The sequence below is a fragment of the Pelophylax lessonae genome (genome assembly GCF_965119305.1).
Source record: "Pelophylax lessonae genome assembly, contig: HAP1_SCAFFOLD_339, whole genome shotgun sequence".
NCBI classification, from domain to species: Eukaryota; Metazoa; Chordata; class Amphibia; order Anura; family Ranidae; genus Pelophylax; species Pelophylax lessonae.
The window spans coordinates 171,028-188,900 of record NW_028120005.1 but is presented as its reverse complement, the minus strand read 5'-3'; the positions used below and the strand labels follow the sequence as shown (position 1 = coordinate 188,900).

General features: G+C 47.6%; 1 protein-coding gene across 1 annotated transcript; it reads right to left on the bottom strand.

Moving 5' to 3' along the window:
* Nucleotides 1–7,104: 7,104 nt before the first annotated feature.
* LOC309543747 (uncharacterized protein) lies at nt 7,105–8,293 on the bottom strand (the record flags this gene model as incomplete). The annotated part of the gene is made up of 2 exons (XM_082276190.1): nt 7,105–8,031; nt 8,279–8,293. 2 exons carry the CDS (start codon nt 8,291–8,293, stop codon nt 7,105–7,107), a joined length of 942 nt encoding a protein of 313 aa, XP_082132316.1.
* Nucleotides 8,294–17,873: the final 9,580 nt, after the last annotated feature.

The following is a 17,873-nucleotide window of genomic DNA, read 5'->3' as shown; positions in this document are numbered from 1 at the left end:
AAGGACCCACTAATCATCATTATTGAGTATACCCCTAAAGGACAAAGCATCCTCCAATGGCAACTCCATGTATAAAACTAAGCTCATGAAGGCCACATCAACCAAATAGGTGACTCATTATACCGGAAGACCTCTTCCTCTTCACAAGTGCCTAATCTGATATCCTGCAGTACAGGTAGAAGTGTTCTGGTTGGGGTTTGAACTGAACAACCCAGTGCTGCAAGGTGATGACCACTAAGACATTCCGCTGCTCTGTCCTTCTGTTCAATTTACACCACTCTTCTAGCATGAGCTTCTAGCTTACACATCATAGGAAAAAAAGGCAACACGCTCCTTTGGAAGTGCTTAAAATACTTGCATTGCAGGTACCTCTGCAGGAAGGGAGGTACAAAAACCTGCTTATAGATCATCCTCATCTTACCTTTAGGAATTGTTTGAAGAGGATTAAATTGGTCAGTTGACTGATCCTACAAGGAAAAAGCTTGACATGGTCAGAGTTGAGTCTCCTTGCACAGGGAGAGATGTAACAGACTCCTTTAGAGTGTCTTGACTACCTGTGGCAACCTGTTGGTAGGGGTCATCTTCCTCCCTGGATGCCTGAACAAAGCAGGAAATTTATACAGGGTTTTGCCTGTCAAGCACCAAAGGCCCAGTCTACGGTGTGCATAATACATGCAGATCTGGAGAGGTTTAATAGAAAGTGTCCATTAGTCAGCTTCCCATACACCAGCTTTATGAGGCCTGCAGAAGGGCTGACAATCCAGGAACAGTATCAGTAAGGAAGACGCTGCCCCCCTCCTGCTATAACCTGCATAGAGCAGCCACAGCATAGAGGGATTAGGCTGCAGTGGCACAAGGACCTGTCACAGTAAGAAATAAATCCATGATAAACAGACACGGTGCAAGGGAGAACTCCATATTATTAGGAACCAAATATTATAACATATATAATTGCTACTCAAGCTATGTAGTAATTTGTTTTTTAATTCACAATTCAAACTACGGCTGCTAAACTGTCAAAAAGACCCGTAAGGGGTTAATTACTGCTAAAGGAATACTGACACTGCAGCTTCTCACATCAGAGCACCGTCCCAGCAGGTGAATAATCAAACAGACCCTGCCATACAGATGTAGTGCCCTCCTAGGTAGGTGCTAGAATGAGTGGATATAGTTTTTGCTTTCTCTGCCTAACAGGGACACAGCTCATGCTGTCTTGATGTTTCACACTGATCCAATAGCCATGGAGTATATTGGACGGTGGGTGGAGTCCTGGCAGATAAGAGCATAGATGTCTGTACCAATGTTGTTGAAGTATTTTCTAATTTGTGTATGTTGTCTAGTATAAGGTGTTATTAAACGGACTATTTCTGTTTTTGGTTGTTTCAGACCTCGGAACATACCTTCCTCTCTTTTGTGCTATTATAAGCTTTTCGCAGTGTAGTCCACGAATAGCCTCTAATAAGCAATCTCTTTCGAAGGGAGTCCACCTCCTGTTTAAAATCTTCGTCGTTCGAACAGACTCAATGCAATCTAAGATACTGGGAGTAGGGTATACTATGTACCGGGGGTTTGGATAAAAGCTATTGGCATGTATAACCATGTTGCCGGCTGTCGGTTTTCTATAAAGTGTAGTTTCTATCCCACCTTCTTCTTGTATAAGAATTTGTATGTCTAAGATCACACTACTACACATATACAGTATCTCACAAAAGTAAGTACACCCCTCACATATTTGTAAATATGTTATTCTATCTTTTCATGTGAAAACACTGAAGAAATGACACTTTGCTACCAGGGCCGGTGCTTCCACTAGGCAAACTAGGCAGCCGCCTAGGGCGCATTGCCACCTAGGGGCGCAGCCATGAGTCGGCACTCTCTCTCCATCATTAATGATCCTTGTGAACGGAGGGGAGAGGCGGCAGTGGGTGAGGAAGAAGGGACAGAGGAAGATGATAGGTGTCTGGGGCAGTGGCAGAACTACCAGGCTTTGGCTTTCCACCGCTGTTTGGGGGGGGGGGGGCAATAGGCAGGAAGGGAGCCCACCGGAGTGCTGCCTGCATGATGATCCTCTTCGGCTGGAGCTGAGTGGCCTAAACCCCAAGCAGGAAGTGATACTCTGCACTGAGCTGGTGGGCAGCCGTTCACGTCCCTGGGTCGATATTAACCAGGGAGTGGAGGAGAGCTGAACCTGAGCTGGAGCTCGGCATTGACTGCTGCTTCTCCATCCACCACAAGCTCTTTGGAGCCGTGGTGAGCACTGTGGTCCAGGAGAGGAGCGTCCTGGGAAAAGGAATCACGGTGAAGGAGGGCAGAGTGCGGACCACTCTCTTCATACTGCCTAGTGGGTGTCCCCAGAACAGGGGATCGGAGTCCCGGGGTGTGACATGGAGGATCCCTGGTGTGAAAGGGAATCTGGGTCACCAGATTTGCCATGGTGAATCGAAGTCACCAGGTGTGACATGGGGGATAGGGGTCACTGGGTGTAACCGGGGTTCGGGGTCACCATGTGTGCCCTAAGAAATTGGGGTCCCTTTGTGTGCCATGGGGGATTGATGTCCCCAGGTGTGACATGTAAAAACATCAGGGTCTCTCCGAGTATGACATGGAGGAACATCAGGGGCCCCTGGTGTGACATAGAGGAACATTGGGGTCACTGGGTATGACAGCATGACATTGAGGAATATTGGGGTCCCAGGATGTGACATGGAAAAAACATCAGGGTCCCTGGGTGTGACATAGAGGGACATAAAGGAATATGGCGGTCACTGGGTATGACAGCATAACATGGAGAAACCATCAGATCAGGGTCACTGGGTATTACATAGAGGAGTTTTTACCCCTTTCCCTTTTTTTTTTGGGGGGGGGGGCGCAAGTAGCTGGTCTTGCCTAGGGCGTAAAATAGTCTAGCACCTGCCCTGTTTGCTACAATGTAAAGTAGTGAGTGTACAGCTTGTATAACAGTGTAAATTTGCTGTCCCCTCATATAACTCATCACACAGCCATTAATGTCTAAACCGCTGGCAACAAAAAGGAGTACACCTCTAAGTTAAAGTGTCCAAATTGTTCCTAAAGTGTCAATATTTTGTGTGGCCACCATTATTTGCCAGCACTGCTATAAACCCTCTTTGGCATGAAGTTCACCAGAGCTTCACAGGTTGCCACTGGAGTCCTCTTCCTCTCCTCCATGATGACATCACGGAGCTGGTGGATGTTAGAGACCTTGCGCTCCTCCACCTTCAGTTTGAGGATGCCCCACAGAGGCTCAATAGGGTTTAGGTCTTGCTTGGCTAGTCCATCACCTTTACCCTTAGCTTCTCTAGCAAGGCAGTTGTCGTCTTGGAGGTGTGTTTGGAGTCGTTATAATGTTGGAATACTAGCCTGCGGCCCAGTCTCCAAAGGAAGGGGATCATGCTCTGCTTCAGTATGTCACAGTACATGTTGGCATTCATGGTTGCCTCAATGAACTGTAGCTCCCCAGTGCCAGCAGCACTCATGCAGCCCCAGACCATGACACTCCCACCACCATGCTTGACTGTAGGCAAGACACACTTGTCTTTGTACTCCTCACCTGGTTTCCGCCACACGCGCTTGACACCATCTGAACCAAATAAGTTAATTATGGTTTCTTCAGACCACAAGATATGGTTTCAGTAATCCATGCCCTTTGTCTGCTTGTCTTCAGCAAACTGTTTGTGGGCTTTCTTGTGCATCATCTTTAGAAGAGGCTTCCTTCTGGGATGACAGCCATGCAGACCAATTTCAGCCATGCAGACCAATTTGATGCAGTGTGCGACGTATGGTCTGAGCACTGACAGGATGACCCCCCCAACCTCTGCAGCTATGCTGGCAGCACTCATACATCTGTTTTGCAAAAGACAACCTCTGGATATGATGTTGAGCACGTGCACTCAACTTCTTTGGTCGATCATGGCGAGGTCTGTTCTGAGTGGAACCTGTCCTGTTAAACCGCTGTATGGTCTTGGCCACTGTGCTGCAGCTCAGTTTCAATGTCTAGGCCATCTTTATGTACAGCAACAATTCTTTTTTCTTTCAGATCCTCAGGGAGTTCTTTGCCATGAGGTGCCATGCTGAACTTCCAGTGACCAGTAAGAGAGGGAGAGCGATAACACCAAATTTAACACACCTGCTCTCCATTAACACCTGAGGCCTTGTAACACTAACGAGTCACATGACACCGGGGAGGGAAAATGACTAATTGGGCCCAATTTGGACATTGTCACTTAGGGGTGTATTCACTTTTGTTGCCAGCGGTTTAGACATTAATGGCTGTGTGTTGAGTTATTTTGAGGGGAAAGCAAATTTACACTGTTATACAAGCTGTACACTCACTACTTTACATTGTAGCAAAGTGTCATTTCTTCAGTGTTGTCACATGAAAAGATAGAATAAAATATTTACAAAAATGTGAGGGGTGTACTTACTTTTGTAAGATACTGTATATTTTATCTTGTACCTAGGATCATCAGGATAGATACCTATATACACTACACATTTTGGTCTGGTTTCCCCCCAAGGTCTGGTTAATTTGTTGGGGGGACGAAGGAATGCCGTGTGCTAGTAAGCCATGTTTGTATTTATTATGATGTACATAAATACAGATTATGTTCTATGTTTATGAAACACTAATATCGAGTCTGTTCATTTTAAGAAAAAACTGTCTGTACATCTTCATAGTCCTGAAGATGCCTTGTGTGAAACGCGTTGATCAGTGAACAACCGAAGATAGAGGAATATCATCTGAAGCAAACACAGTGATGTGCCTCCATCAATATTGGTTAATGCAAACAGAAAACAGAGGTCGTGGGACTTTAAATGAGGCAGGTCACCAACTAAGATATACAAAAATAGAATCTGAATGTAGTCATTTATTATACATACAGTAATTGATACAAATGTCGACATCAGTAACAAATATGATGCAGACATGTATACAAAAAAAAGCTGAGACAAAAAAATCCATATAGTAAGGAGATTGTTATAATAGTAATAAGATATATTCAGTAATAAAGTACATGGCCGTCACTAAATGTTACATCTAAGTGAAGAGAGGAAATATCTATACCTACACGAACCTTATGATATATACCAACTTATCCTTATATATGTATGATGTACATGAGTGAAATTAGTAGGAGACATTGATCTCCTGTGTACGAGCTGAGCTCAGTTTGGGGTCAGTTTCCTCATTTTATTGAGATCTGGTTTTAGATAAATCAATAAATGTTATTTTAGGATAAATCCATGTAGTTGTTATCTGTCTCATGCTGTGCCCTTAAAGTCCACACATATGACAGTGGTTCCTTGTGAACATCTGTAGTTTCCCATTTCTCTGAACAGATAGGATGTTGGGACTCATGAAAAAAATTACGTGGGATCCCCTCCCCTCCCCCAGTCTATACCAGGCCCACGCCAAAATGTAAAATAATAAATAAATGCAGTGGGGTCCCCCCAAAATCCATACCAGATCTTAACCTGAGCATGCAGTTCGGCAAGTCAGAAAAAGGGGGACAAGCGAGCTCCCCCCTTCCAACCCGTACAAGGCCACATGCCCTCACCATGGGTTGGGGTTGGGTGTTTTGTGGCAGCTCTGTCCCCCCACCTCAAAGCACCTTGTCCCCATGTTGATGGCGACAAGGGCCTCTTCCCCACAACCGTGGCCTGTGCTTGTGGGGGTCTGCAGGCAGGGGGCTCCTCATAATCTGAAAGCCCCTTTTACCAAGGGGCCCCCCAGATCCAGCAGTGTCAAAAAGTAATAAAAACACTCACAATTTTGGAAAAATCCTTTATTAAAAAATAAAATCCAGCCTCCCCCGATGTAGATCCGTCATCAATCACAACGCCCCCCTCCCCCGCACATGGAAAAAATTTAAAAAGACGCTCTTGCCGTCATGGAGGCCCTCTGCCTACTTTACATCTTTTATATAGGTAAGGGACGGGGTCACCTGTCTACATCACACGGTGATTTATCTATTGCCGGCATTCTTTTTTTTCCATTCATCGGCTTGGTGCCTAACGAGGTATTTCTTCACACAGAATTTGCATCGGTCGATCGTTTTTTTTTTACCGATCCAAATTCGAAACGCTCTCAAAAGTTGGAATTTGTTTGAAAATGAATAAAAACAAAAAAAAATGTAACAGATTTCAACGAAATTCATTACAATTTCATTTGGATAAATCCGAATCTAGGAATAATCAAAAATTTGTCGGAATTTGTATTCGAACCGAAACGAATTTCACGTGTCTAACACTTAATGGCCACCCGCTAACAGCTGGGCTCCCAGCCAATGCAAATGGCCGCTGATGGCAGGGCCCACTCTTCAGGCATGCATCCTCTACATAGGTGTGCCATAACACCACCCCGCTGATAGTTGGGGACTCAATGACCACTTGGGACATCCTGGAAGACTTCTGGATACCAAAGGAAGCTCCTGACATCCCGCACAGCTGCCCAGCACCAGACCTGCCCACCAATACTTCCAATAGCTAGGAAAACTTCATATAAAAATGACCTATAAGTGAGGAGGACAAAAAAGGAATGCAGCCATTGGCTTATCCTGAACATTGATGGGGGTGGGGTCTTATGGGGGAGGAACGAGGGCGGGGCTACCCAAACGTATGCTGCCATGGACATCTGTCAGGAAAGCACATTATGGCCACTAGATGGAACTGACCATTATAGGAAATCCAAATTTACCATGACTGGGGGAATGCGGGTCACATTTTATCAACACATTTATAACAACCAGACCTGTAAGTGTTTGTGAAATCTTCCCGCACAAAATGTACTCAGCCAATGAAAGGTAAGGACTCCATTTTTATTTTTTTCTGCTATCAATGGCCAACATGGGACAACACTTCTTTCATGTCTTTGGTGATCTCTGATCTCCTTATGAAGTGTTTCTTACATGATGAAGATCAGCCATGGAGTATATCTGAGGTGTATATCAGGATGTGCTTCTTCCCCACATGTCCACCAACATTCATATAGAAGACATTTCCCACACTCAAGGCACTAATACACCTCCAGGGTTGTGTGGGATGCCTGATGTACAGAAGACAGGACTTCAGTGAGGAACAATTCCTTCATTCAGGACCGGAATACGGCTTCTCACCAGTGTGCAATTTCTGATGCTTGGAAAGAGCGGACTTTTGTGAAAAACATTTCCTGCACTCAGGACAGCAATACGGCTTCTCACCAGTGTGCGACCTCTGATGTGTGGAAAGATTTGACTTGCATGAAAAACATTTCCCGCACTCAGGACAGGAATACGGCTTCTCACCAGTGTGCGATCTCTGATGTGTGGAAAGAGTGGACTTCTCTGAAAAACATTTCCCGCACTCAGGACAGGTATACGGCTTCTCACCAGTGTGCGATCTCTGATGTGTGGAAAGATTGGACTTCATTGAAAAACATTTCCCGCACTCAGGACAAGAATACGGCTTCTCACCAGTGTGCAATTTCTGATGCATGGAAAGATTGGCCTTCTCTGAAAAACATTTCCCGCACTCAGGACAGGAATACGGCTTCTCACCAGTGTGCGATCTCTGATGCATGGAAAGATTGGCCTTCTGTGAAAAACATTTCCCGCACTTAGGACAGGAATACGGCTTCTCACCAGTGTGTGATTTCTGATGTGTGGAAAGATGGGACTTCCGTGAAAAACATTTCCCGCACTCAGGACAGAAATGCGGCTTCTCACCAGTGTGAGATCTCTGATGTCTGGAAAGATGGGACTTATTTGCAAAACATTTCCCGCACTCAGGACAGCAATACGGCTTCTCACCAGTGTGCGACCTCTGATGTGTGGAAAGATTTGACTTGCATGAAAAACATTTACCGCACTCAGGACAGGAATACGGCTTCTCATCCGTGTGAGATCTCTGATGTCTGGAAATCTGTGACTTCTCTGAAAAACATTTCCCACACTCAGGACAGGAATGCGGCTTCTCACCAGTGTGCGATCTCTGATGTGTGGAAAGATGGTACTTCCGTGAAAAACATTTCCCACACTTAGGACAGCAATACGGCTTCTCACCAGTGTGCAATCTCTGATGTGTGGAAAGAGAGGACTTCTCTGAAAAACATATACAGTATAGCAGTGGGTAGAGGGGAGAGAGCAGAAGTCAGGAGTATGTAATGTACAACATAGAGTATATAGTGTAGGGGTGAGGAGTATGTAATGTACAACATAGAGTATATAGTGCAGGGTCAGGTCTCATAATATTTGTGTTAAGTAATCAGTTGCAGAGGTCCCACATTGCTGCCTCCCATCTCCTGGGACTGCACTTAGTGACCTGGGTGTGAGGCTATACAGACATAACCCTCCACCCAGCACAGCCAGCAAATAACAGAGCAAGTAACCCCGGGAGAATTGTTTTGTCAGAGATCTTGGTAGACCCGGGCATGGGGCAGAAGACCCAAGGTACATACCCCAGGTGTCTAGGTCAAACAGCGTCTATGGTATTTTGCTGCCAGCTGAACCCCAGAATCCCCATAAACTCAGTCTAGAGACATAAATTGTGTCTGCAGCACAGAGAAGGAAGATTATCCGAGAGAAATACAGGAATACAGGACGGGGAACACAGCTCAGGAAAGTGACCAGGGGATTACAGGCTGATATCACCCAGTCCCCGCCCTACTCTGGACCAATCAGTGATCAGTATGGGTGGAGGAATGTATTTAGTGTTAATGACCCACCTGTGCTGATCTCTGTAGGAGTGTCCTCCTCTATAAATGTCCCCATTATTCCATCCTCCTCCATAGACTGCTGATCATCCCTCACATACGTCTCTTCTTCCTCTGCTTTAACCTCAAATTCTATATCGATTGGATCTCCACTCTAAACCCAAGAAAATGAGAGAGAATATCATCTGGAAGATATAAGCTTTATTATTGTGATATATATATATATATATATATATATATATATATATATATATATATATATATATATATATATATATAAAAAATTCTGTTATTTTGCAAATTCTTTAATAAAACCTATTGAACATTTAAAAAAAAAAAAAAAAAAAAACACATCCTCTCCAGAAGTTCATGTTCTAGATGCTCCAATCCACCAACCTTGTAACATTGAGGGATGGTGTGACCTTCCTGTGTGGAATCCAGGGAATACAGAGGACGGGGACATCTCTCTGGTGGGTTTCTGTAGCTGGATGACTCCTCCATGGTGTCCTGGTACAGATCTTTGTGTTCTTTTAGAAACTCTGACTCCTCCATCACCCCATCCTTATCATCCTCCTCTTTTATCTCTTCTTTAACCTCAACTTTACAATCTCTCAGGTTTCCACTCTGAATATAAAATAAAAATGACATCAATGGTAACAATGCAGATAATGTACAGATCGTAATGATACTATCAGTGATTGTTCCTCATCTACCTGATGATGGTGGGGGATGGTGTGACCTTCCTGTGTGGAATCCTGGGTATACAGAGAACGGGGACATCTCTCTGGTGGGTTCCCATTACTAGATCCATCTGTAGGAAACAGAAACAATGTATTCAGTCAGTGTGTGTATGTGTTTATCAGATGATGGGAGATCTAGGTGGACCCTCCGTACTGCTCTCTCCTTTACAATAAAGTCTCCTCTTACCCGGTGATGTGAGGGGCGGCTGATTCTCCATCATGACGTCCTTCCCAGCACCGCTCACCTCTCCTATCAGCAGCTCCATCATCATCTTGGTGACTTCTCAAATCTTCTTTTTATTGCTCTATTCTATCAGGGAGGGAGGTGGAGGCAATGTGATGGTCATATGATCTCCAGACTTCACAGGAGGAAAACTCTAGATTTGAACACAAATAGTAAAATCAAATGACATTCCCAGAATCCTCCTCACCTCACTGGTCAGGTCTATTTTTATTTAAACCCCACTTCATGCTGAGGTTTCTGATATTACATACAATGCAGGTCCAACAGCCCTACTTTGAAAGTAAGGAGGCCTGGGGTTCAGCCCACATCCTAAGAGCATCAGAAATTAAGGAGTCGGATAGCGGGATATAGGAGGGAGGAGCTGTGAGGTCAGTGTGAGGTCATAGGAATCTCTGACTCTGATTGGAGGAAGATTGAGAGGAGGAGCTGTGTGGTCATAGCAGTGGGGGAATTACCAGGGTTGCAGCAGTCGCACTTGCGAAGGAATCCTGCAGTTCCGCCACTGTAGGGGGGCCCACCGCTGCTCGGTAGATAGTACACTGGTCATTAACATGCACTCTCACAGGCACACAGTCCCTGTCCATCCTCTCTGCCCGCCCATTGAGTTCAGTAGGGTAGGGAGATACAATGTTGGGAGAGTGAAAAAGAAAATCAGCTGACCCGGGCTGGGCCAGTAGAGTGAAGGGGAGGAGCTCTTCACCGTGTGAGGAGACCCCATGATGGGATGAGTTACTGGAGACACAGGAAGAAAGCCGAAGATACACTGGGACCTAGCAAGGAGGAGGGACCGAGTGATCTGCAAGGGAGTGACACTGATCCCATCCCTCAATATCAGCACTGCCACTGATTCCCACCCCCCCCACACACACCAGCACTACCGCTGCCACTGATCCCCCTCCCCCCCCCACACCAGCACATTTGCTGCCACTGAATTCATCCCCCCCCCCAGTGCTATCACTCATCCCATTCCATCCCCCCCAACCTCCACCCTTACCACTGATCCCATGCCCCCTCACCACTGCCACTCATCCCATCCTCCTACCATCACTGCTCCCATCTCCCCCCCTCACTGCTGCCACTCATCCCACCTCCCACGACCACCGCTGCCACTGATACCATCCCATTCTCCCCCAACCACCACCACTTATCTCATTCCATCCCATCCCCCCACCACCCCTGCCACATCCCCCACCGCTGCCACTTATACCATCCCCTCCACCTTTGCTGCCTCTAATCCCATCCCACCCCCACTGCCACTTATCCCATTCCATCACCCCCTCCACCACAGCTGCCAATCATCCCATCCCCCCACCACCACCGCTGCCACTGATCCCATCCCCACCCAACCACCACTGCTGCCACACTGATCCCATCCCCCCACAACCACCGCTGCCACTCATCCCAGGGCCGTCACTTAAGGGGGTCGCAATTGCAATGGCCCATGTGTTTGCCCTGTACACCTGGATAAAAGGGGGGGGGGGGCGGTATATAGAGGAACAAATATCCTCCATTTTTCTCCTGCAGCTGCTAAAAGCCAAGTTCTCCTCCTCTCCCTTCCATAAGCATTCAGCGGCTGCAGGAGCAAAATGGAGGGGATTTGTTTGTCTATGTGTCACCCCCGCTGCCCTCCTATCCAGGTCCTGCTGCCCTCCAGCCCCAGGATAAGTGGGAAGGGCCCAGGCCGGGGCTCAGGGGGTCCCTTCGTGGTTTCATGAACTGGAGCCCTGAAGGTTCTAGTTATGCCTCTAAGTCATAGGATTCTCTGACCCTGATAGGAGGGACATTGGGGGAGGAGCTGTGTGGTCAGTGTCATGTCATAGGATATTCTGACTCTGATTGGAGGGATATTGGGAGGAGGAGCTATGAGGTCAGTGTGGTGTCATAGGATTCTCTGACTCTGATTGTAGGGACATTGGGAGGAGAAGCTGTGGGGGGCACTGTGTGAGGTTTCTGCACACAAAGAATCATTTCTCCCGGGTGCGTCCCACCTCTTCTAAAATTAAAGATGAACTTTGTCTGTGTGCTTTTTCAGGACTCATCATATTCCTGTGATCTCCGTGTACTCCGGAGAGTACTCCGGAGACTTTACTGATCACATTTTAGGATGAATATCTGAGACTGGGATCGTTATGAAAAAAAAATATTTACGATATTTACTGCAAATGACATTTTTTTCTCTTACTTCTTATTTGAATCCTAAAAATTAAAGACATACAAATTCCAATCCTCCCTAAATACACCCCCCCCCCCCCCCCACTAATAAAAGTAGTATAATTCATTTGTCAGGAGTGTGTTGTTGTCAGGGCTGGGCTTCTGCTATTAAAAGAGGTTGTAAACCGAAAAAATTTTTTTTTTTCTTTCCATCCTGAAAGAGAAAGACATAATGAGCTAGTATGCATTGCATACTAGCTCATTATAAAATACTTACCTTAGAACGAGCCCCCGCCGTGCTGCTCGCTTACCTCTATGACGGGCGACATGTCCAGTCGCCCATCTTCCGGGATCCCAACGTGCACGGGAGCCAACGGTCATGGCACGGGGCTCTGAAGGAACGGCACGAGCGGCCGTTCCTTCAGAGCGCATACACCAGTGACGTCACTGGCTGCATGTCTCAAATATCTCCTAAACGGTACATGTTTAGGAGATATTTACAGTACCTATAGGTAAGCCTTATTATAGGCTTACCTATAGGTAAAAGTGTCAGAGGAGGGTTTACTTCCTCTTTAATAGCAGCTCTCTACTCAGTGCACAGAGGCTGCTCAGCTGTCGGGTAATTACCAGCCACTCATTGTTTCCACAGTGACTCACCTGGTTACCATTACCTGCCTCATTAGTCCAGCCTACAGCCAGCCCCTTTTTGCTATTTAAACTGCCTTGCTCATTTCCTCCGTGACTCTGCCTGGTCAACATCTCCAGTATGTCTTTGCTGTGTTCCTGTTACGACTTGCCCTGGCTGACGTCTCTTCTGATCACTAATCCTGATTTTTGGCTTCTGATATTGCTGATTTCTGATCCTGGCTTGTCTTATTACCTGCTCTGGCTTCCAAACCCTGGCTTCTGTTTTTGACTACGTTCCTGTTCTGTGTTGTTTTTGCTATTACATTAAAGGTGTGATTTTAACTGCATTTTCTGTCTCTGCCTGGTTTATGGTTCCTGACAGTTGTGCTCTTGCTCCTCATTCCAGCATCCTGGTTTTGGCTGTGATGCATTCTTTGTTTGTCTATCTGCAAAGTGACTGATGTGGTCAGTCTCTGGGTGGAGACCAAACCTGATTGAAGCCAGTCAAGCCCGCAGTCTCATGCTTGTTATATTGCAATTGTAACACGTGCTCCAAGCTCTCTGTTTGTCTGTCCTGCTCTGCTGTTTGAATTCCCTTGTTGAAAGCCTTGGTTCGGATATCGACTACTCTCTGAACTCTGCCTGCCTTTTGACTACGGATCTGACCCTGACTATTCTGAACCTTGTCTGCCTTGTAACTGGACTGTCGTTGAACCACTCTACGTGTCTGCCAAACACAAGTATCTGGTTGCTGTGCTCAGTTTGTTCCTGCCCTGGTGTGGTGGCCAGGCACCATAGCATTGTGTTTAAGTCCTAGGGGCAACTGAGTACTGGAAGGCCTGCTTGCCTTATGGAAAAGGAGGCTGCTATAGGCGCAGAACACAGAAGCCAGCTATAGTGTCTGACCACCTGTGTTAAGGGTAAGCATGACATTGTTAGTATAGGTGTAGTAATTCTACAATAGACTGATGAGGTGAGAAGGTGATCATTGGTGGCAAAGGTGACATCTCCAAAATGAAGGAAATGTTTGAGCCCTGTAAGTGAGCAATGCTAAGACCCTGAAGGGGTACATCGACGTTACCACACTATATATGGCTGGGGAGCGCATGTCTTTCTATAAGTGGGTTCTATATTTAAGTGGGCGCACTTCAGCTCTGCACTTCAGCGATTGCACAAAGCGAGAATACACAGCAAACTACTTTGAAAAGCACCAAACTGACTGCAGGTGACCTTGTTTCCCCATTCCGCTCTCCTTCCTCTCTGCAACATGCGCTTTCAACCAATCCTTTTGACAGTTGTGTCCTCACTCCTTAATCTCTCTTTCCCTCACCCCTCTTCTCCACCCCACAGCCTGTATATATCACCCTCACTTCTGTCCTCTCCCTATTACAGCACTCACCCAACTCCTGCTAATTCTAAACCCACATGCTAATAAAACCTCCAGAACCCTGAGGCACGTCCCTTCATATAAATTGCAATCCCATATTACCTCCCTCACCCTTCTGCTTCTTCCAACCTCTAGAGATTAAACTCCAAACCCTGGACCTCCATCGCTTAACTGTACCCAAAACTCCCATCACCCCATGCCTTCTGGCAAGAGCAGCAACCCACACAATTTCGTTTCTAACCCTCTTCTTCCCAAAACCAGCCTCCCCTTCTCTTGTGCCCTTCGGAAACGCCTGCTCTGTTTGTAACAAAGTAGCTTCTGTCCATGACCTCTTTATCACTAACTACTTGCTGTTACTGAAACCTGGCTTCATGAATCCAACACTGCTGCTTGTTACGCTGAGCGCTCTGGGCCCCCTGCTGGCCTCGGAGCGCTCACAGCGCATGCCCCCAGGCAGCGCTCCAGCGTCTCGGCGTGTGCGTCCCCGCTCTGTAGGGCGCACGCGTGCCGGGACTCTTAGATTTAAAGGGCCAGTGCACCAGTGATTGGTGCCTAGTCCAAAGTGGTTATTAAGGCTTAAGGTTTGAGAGAGGCAGTGCTGATTGAATTAGGCTTCACCTGTGCACTGCCCATAAATACCTTCTCCTCCCACAGCTTCCTGCCGGATCTTTGTGCCTCTGAGAAAGCGTTCCCTACTATGTTAGTTTGCTTTGCCTGTTGCCGAACCCGTTGCTACCGACTACTCGCCTTTGAACCTTTGCCACCTGCCCTGACCTCTGCGACGTCCGACAACGCTCTTGCCTACTCCCTGTGTACCATGCCATATCAGCTGCCAGAGAGGTCGAGTGGTTACTAGGGGACACGATCTGGTAGTTACCGCCGCAGCAAATCCACCCCGCTTTGCGGCGGGCTCTGGTGAAGACCAGTAACTGCTTAGAACCGGTCCTCTAGTACAACCCGCGCCATCGCCTCTCTGGTCGAGAGGATCCACTACCAGTCCTGCCGGTTCGTAACAGTAAGATCCGGCCATGGATCCCGCTGATGTTCCCCTGCCAAGCCTAGCGGATCTCACCACCATTGTGGCCCAGCAGGGTCAACAGCTGGCCCAGTTGACCGCTATGTTGCAGCAGCTCCTGCCTTCTCAGCAACAGCCAGCCCCTCCGCCTACAGTTGCCACCGGTTCCAGTATCCGTTTGTCCCTACCAGACAAATATGACGGAGATCCAAAGCAGTGCTGTGGGTTCCTGTCGCAGTGCTCTCTCCACCTCTAGCTACTGTCCGACCAGTTTCCTTCTGAGCGAGCCAAGGTAGCCTTTATTCTCAGTTTGCTGTTCGGGAAGGCCCTGGCCTGGGCTACACCACTATGGGACCGCGCAGATACTGCCACTGCTTCCGTCCAGAGCTTCTGCCTAGAGTTCCGGAATGTTTTTGAGGAGCCTGCCCGGGTTACCTCCGCAGAGACTGCCTTACTAAACTTGACCCAAGGAGGTTCTTCCGTGGGTGACTATGCCATTCAGTTCCGCACCCTGGCCTCTGAGCTGAACTGGAACAATGAAGCCCTTTGCGCCACCTTCAAGAAGGGACTTAACAGTGAGATAAAGGACGTTCTGGCTGCACGTGAGCTTCCTTCAACTCTTAGTGACCTCATCTTGCTGGCCACTAGGATAGACAAGCGTTTCGCCGAAAGACAAGAGGAACTCCTCCTTGAAAAGGACGCTACCCTCGTCTGGCTCCCATTTTTCTGCGTCCACCTCAACCCGCTACTGGGCCTCCCACCGTGGAAGCCATGCAGGTGGATCGGTCACGCCCGACTCCGCAAGAACGAGCCCGCCGCAGAGACGAGAACCTGTGTCTGTACTGTGCCAGTACCGAGCACTTCCTTAGAGATTGTCCTCTCCGTCCACCGCGTTCGGGAAACGCTCGCACCTAGTACGCGTGGGAGAGGCGTTGCTAGGTGTGGATTCTTCCTCTCCACGTCTCATCATACCCGCGCAGTTGATCATCTCTTCCAAGTCCTCTTTCTCCGCAGCCGCCTTCTTGGATTCCGGTTCAGCTGGCAACTTCATTCACGCCTCCTTGGTTGACAAGTACCGTATTCCAGTAATCCGTCTACCCAAGCCGTTTTTCATCTCTACTGTTAACGGTGAGAGACTCTCTGCCACTGTGCAGTTCCATACCCAGCCTCTGCAGATGGACATCGGAATATTTCATACCAAGACTTTAGAGTTCTTTGTCCTTCCCTTCTGTTCCTCCGAACTCCTCCTGGGTCTGCCGTAGCTTCAACGTCATAGTCCTGTCCTGAATTGGTCCACCGGTGAGATCCTGCGTTGGGGTTCCTCCTGTTCTGACCGCTGTCTCAAGCCTGCTCTGGTCAAACAGGACCCACAAGTTTCTCCGCCTCCTGGGCTGCCCAAGCCATACAATTACTTTGCGGATGTCTTCTGCAAGAAACAAGCTGAGGTTCTTCCTCCTCACCGACCCTATGATTGCCCGACCTGATACCCGGGTCTACTCCACCTTGGGGCAGAATTTATCCTCTCTCACCTCCTGAGACCCTTGCCATGTCCGACTATATACGTGAGAACCTACAGAGAGGATTCATAAGAAAATCTTCTTCTCCTGCAGGGGCCGGTTTTTTCTTCGTGACAAAAAAAAGACGGCTCCCTCCGCCCCTGCATTGACTACAGAGGTCTTAATAAAATTACCATCAAGAACCGTTACCCTCTGCCTCTAATCTCTGAGCTATTTGATTGTCTCCGAGGGGCAAAGATCTTCACTAAATTGGACCTTCGAGGGGCCTATAATCTGATCCGTATCCGTGAGGGAGATGAATGGAAGACCGCCTTTAACACAAGGGACAGCCATTTTGAGTATTTGGTGATGCCCTTCGGCCTCTGCAACACCCCTGCTGTCTTCCAGGCATTCATCAATGATATTTTCAGGGACTTACTTTACACCTGCGTGGTCGTATACCTGGATGATATCCTCATCTTTTCCTCCAATTTGGACCAACACCGGGTCCATGTGCGACAAGTTCTTACTCGTCGTAGGAGAAATCGCCTGTACGCTAAACTTGAAAAATGTATTTTTGAACGGACCTCCCTGCCTTTCCTGGGATACATTATCTCAGCCCAAGGACTTCAAATGGACCCAGCCAAGCTCTCGGTGGTTCTGGATTGGCCACGCCCCTCTGGTCTCCAAGCCATACAAAGTTTTCTGGGCTTTACGAATTACTACAAGCAATTCATCCCTCACTATTCCACTCTGGTAGCGCCTATCGTGGCTCTCACAAGAAAAGGAGCTAACCCCAAATCATGGCCTTCCCAAACCAAGGAAGCCTTCCAGTCCCTGAAATCCGCCTTTGCCTCCGCACCCGTTCTCTCTAGACCAGATTCCACCAAGCCTTTCTCTCTTGAAGAGGATGCCTCCTCGGTGGGAGCCGGAGCTTTCCTCCCCCAGAAGTCTTCCAGGGGCAAGACTTCAACTTGTGGCTTCTTTTCGAAAACATTCTCTCCTGCAGAGAGAAATTACTCCATTGGGGACAGGGAACTGTTGGCTATTAAATTGGCACTGGAGGAATGGAGACATTTACTCGAGGGCGCCACATATCCTGTGTACATCTTCACGGACCACAAGAACCTGGCTTATCTCCAGTCTGCTCAGAGATTAAATCCAAGTCAGGCTCGTTGGTCTTTGTTCTTCGCCCGCTTTAATTTTGAGATCCATTTCCGGTCGGCTTGTAAGAACATTAGGGCAGATGCTCTGTCTCGCTCCTCTGATGTGGTGGGCGACGAGTTAACACCTCAATATATTATCCCTCCAGAACGCCTTATTACTGTCGCTCCCGTGGACCTGCGCCTTCTTCCTCCTGGCAAATCCTACGTACCTCCACGTCAGCGGTTGCGAATTCTCAAGTGGGGCCACGCCTCCCCTTTTGCCGGTCATCCAGGGGTGCTAAAATCTCTCCAACTAATCTCCCAAAGGTACTGGTGGCCTTCTCTGGAGAAAGATGTCTCG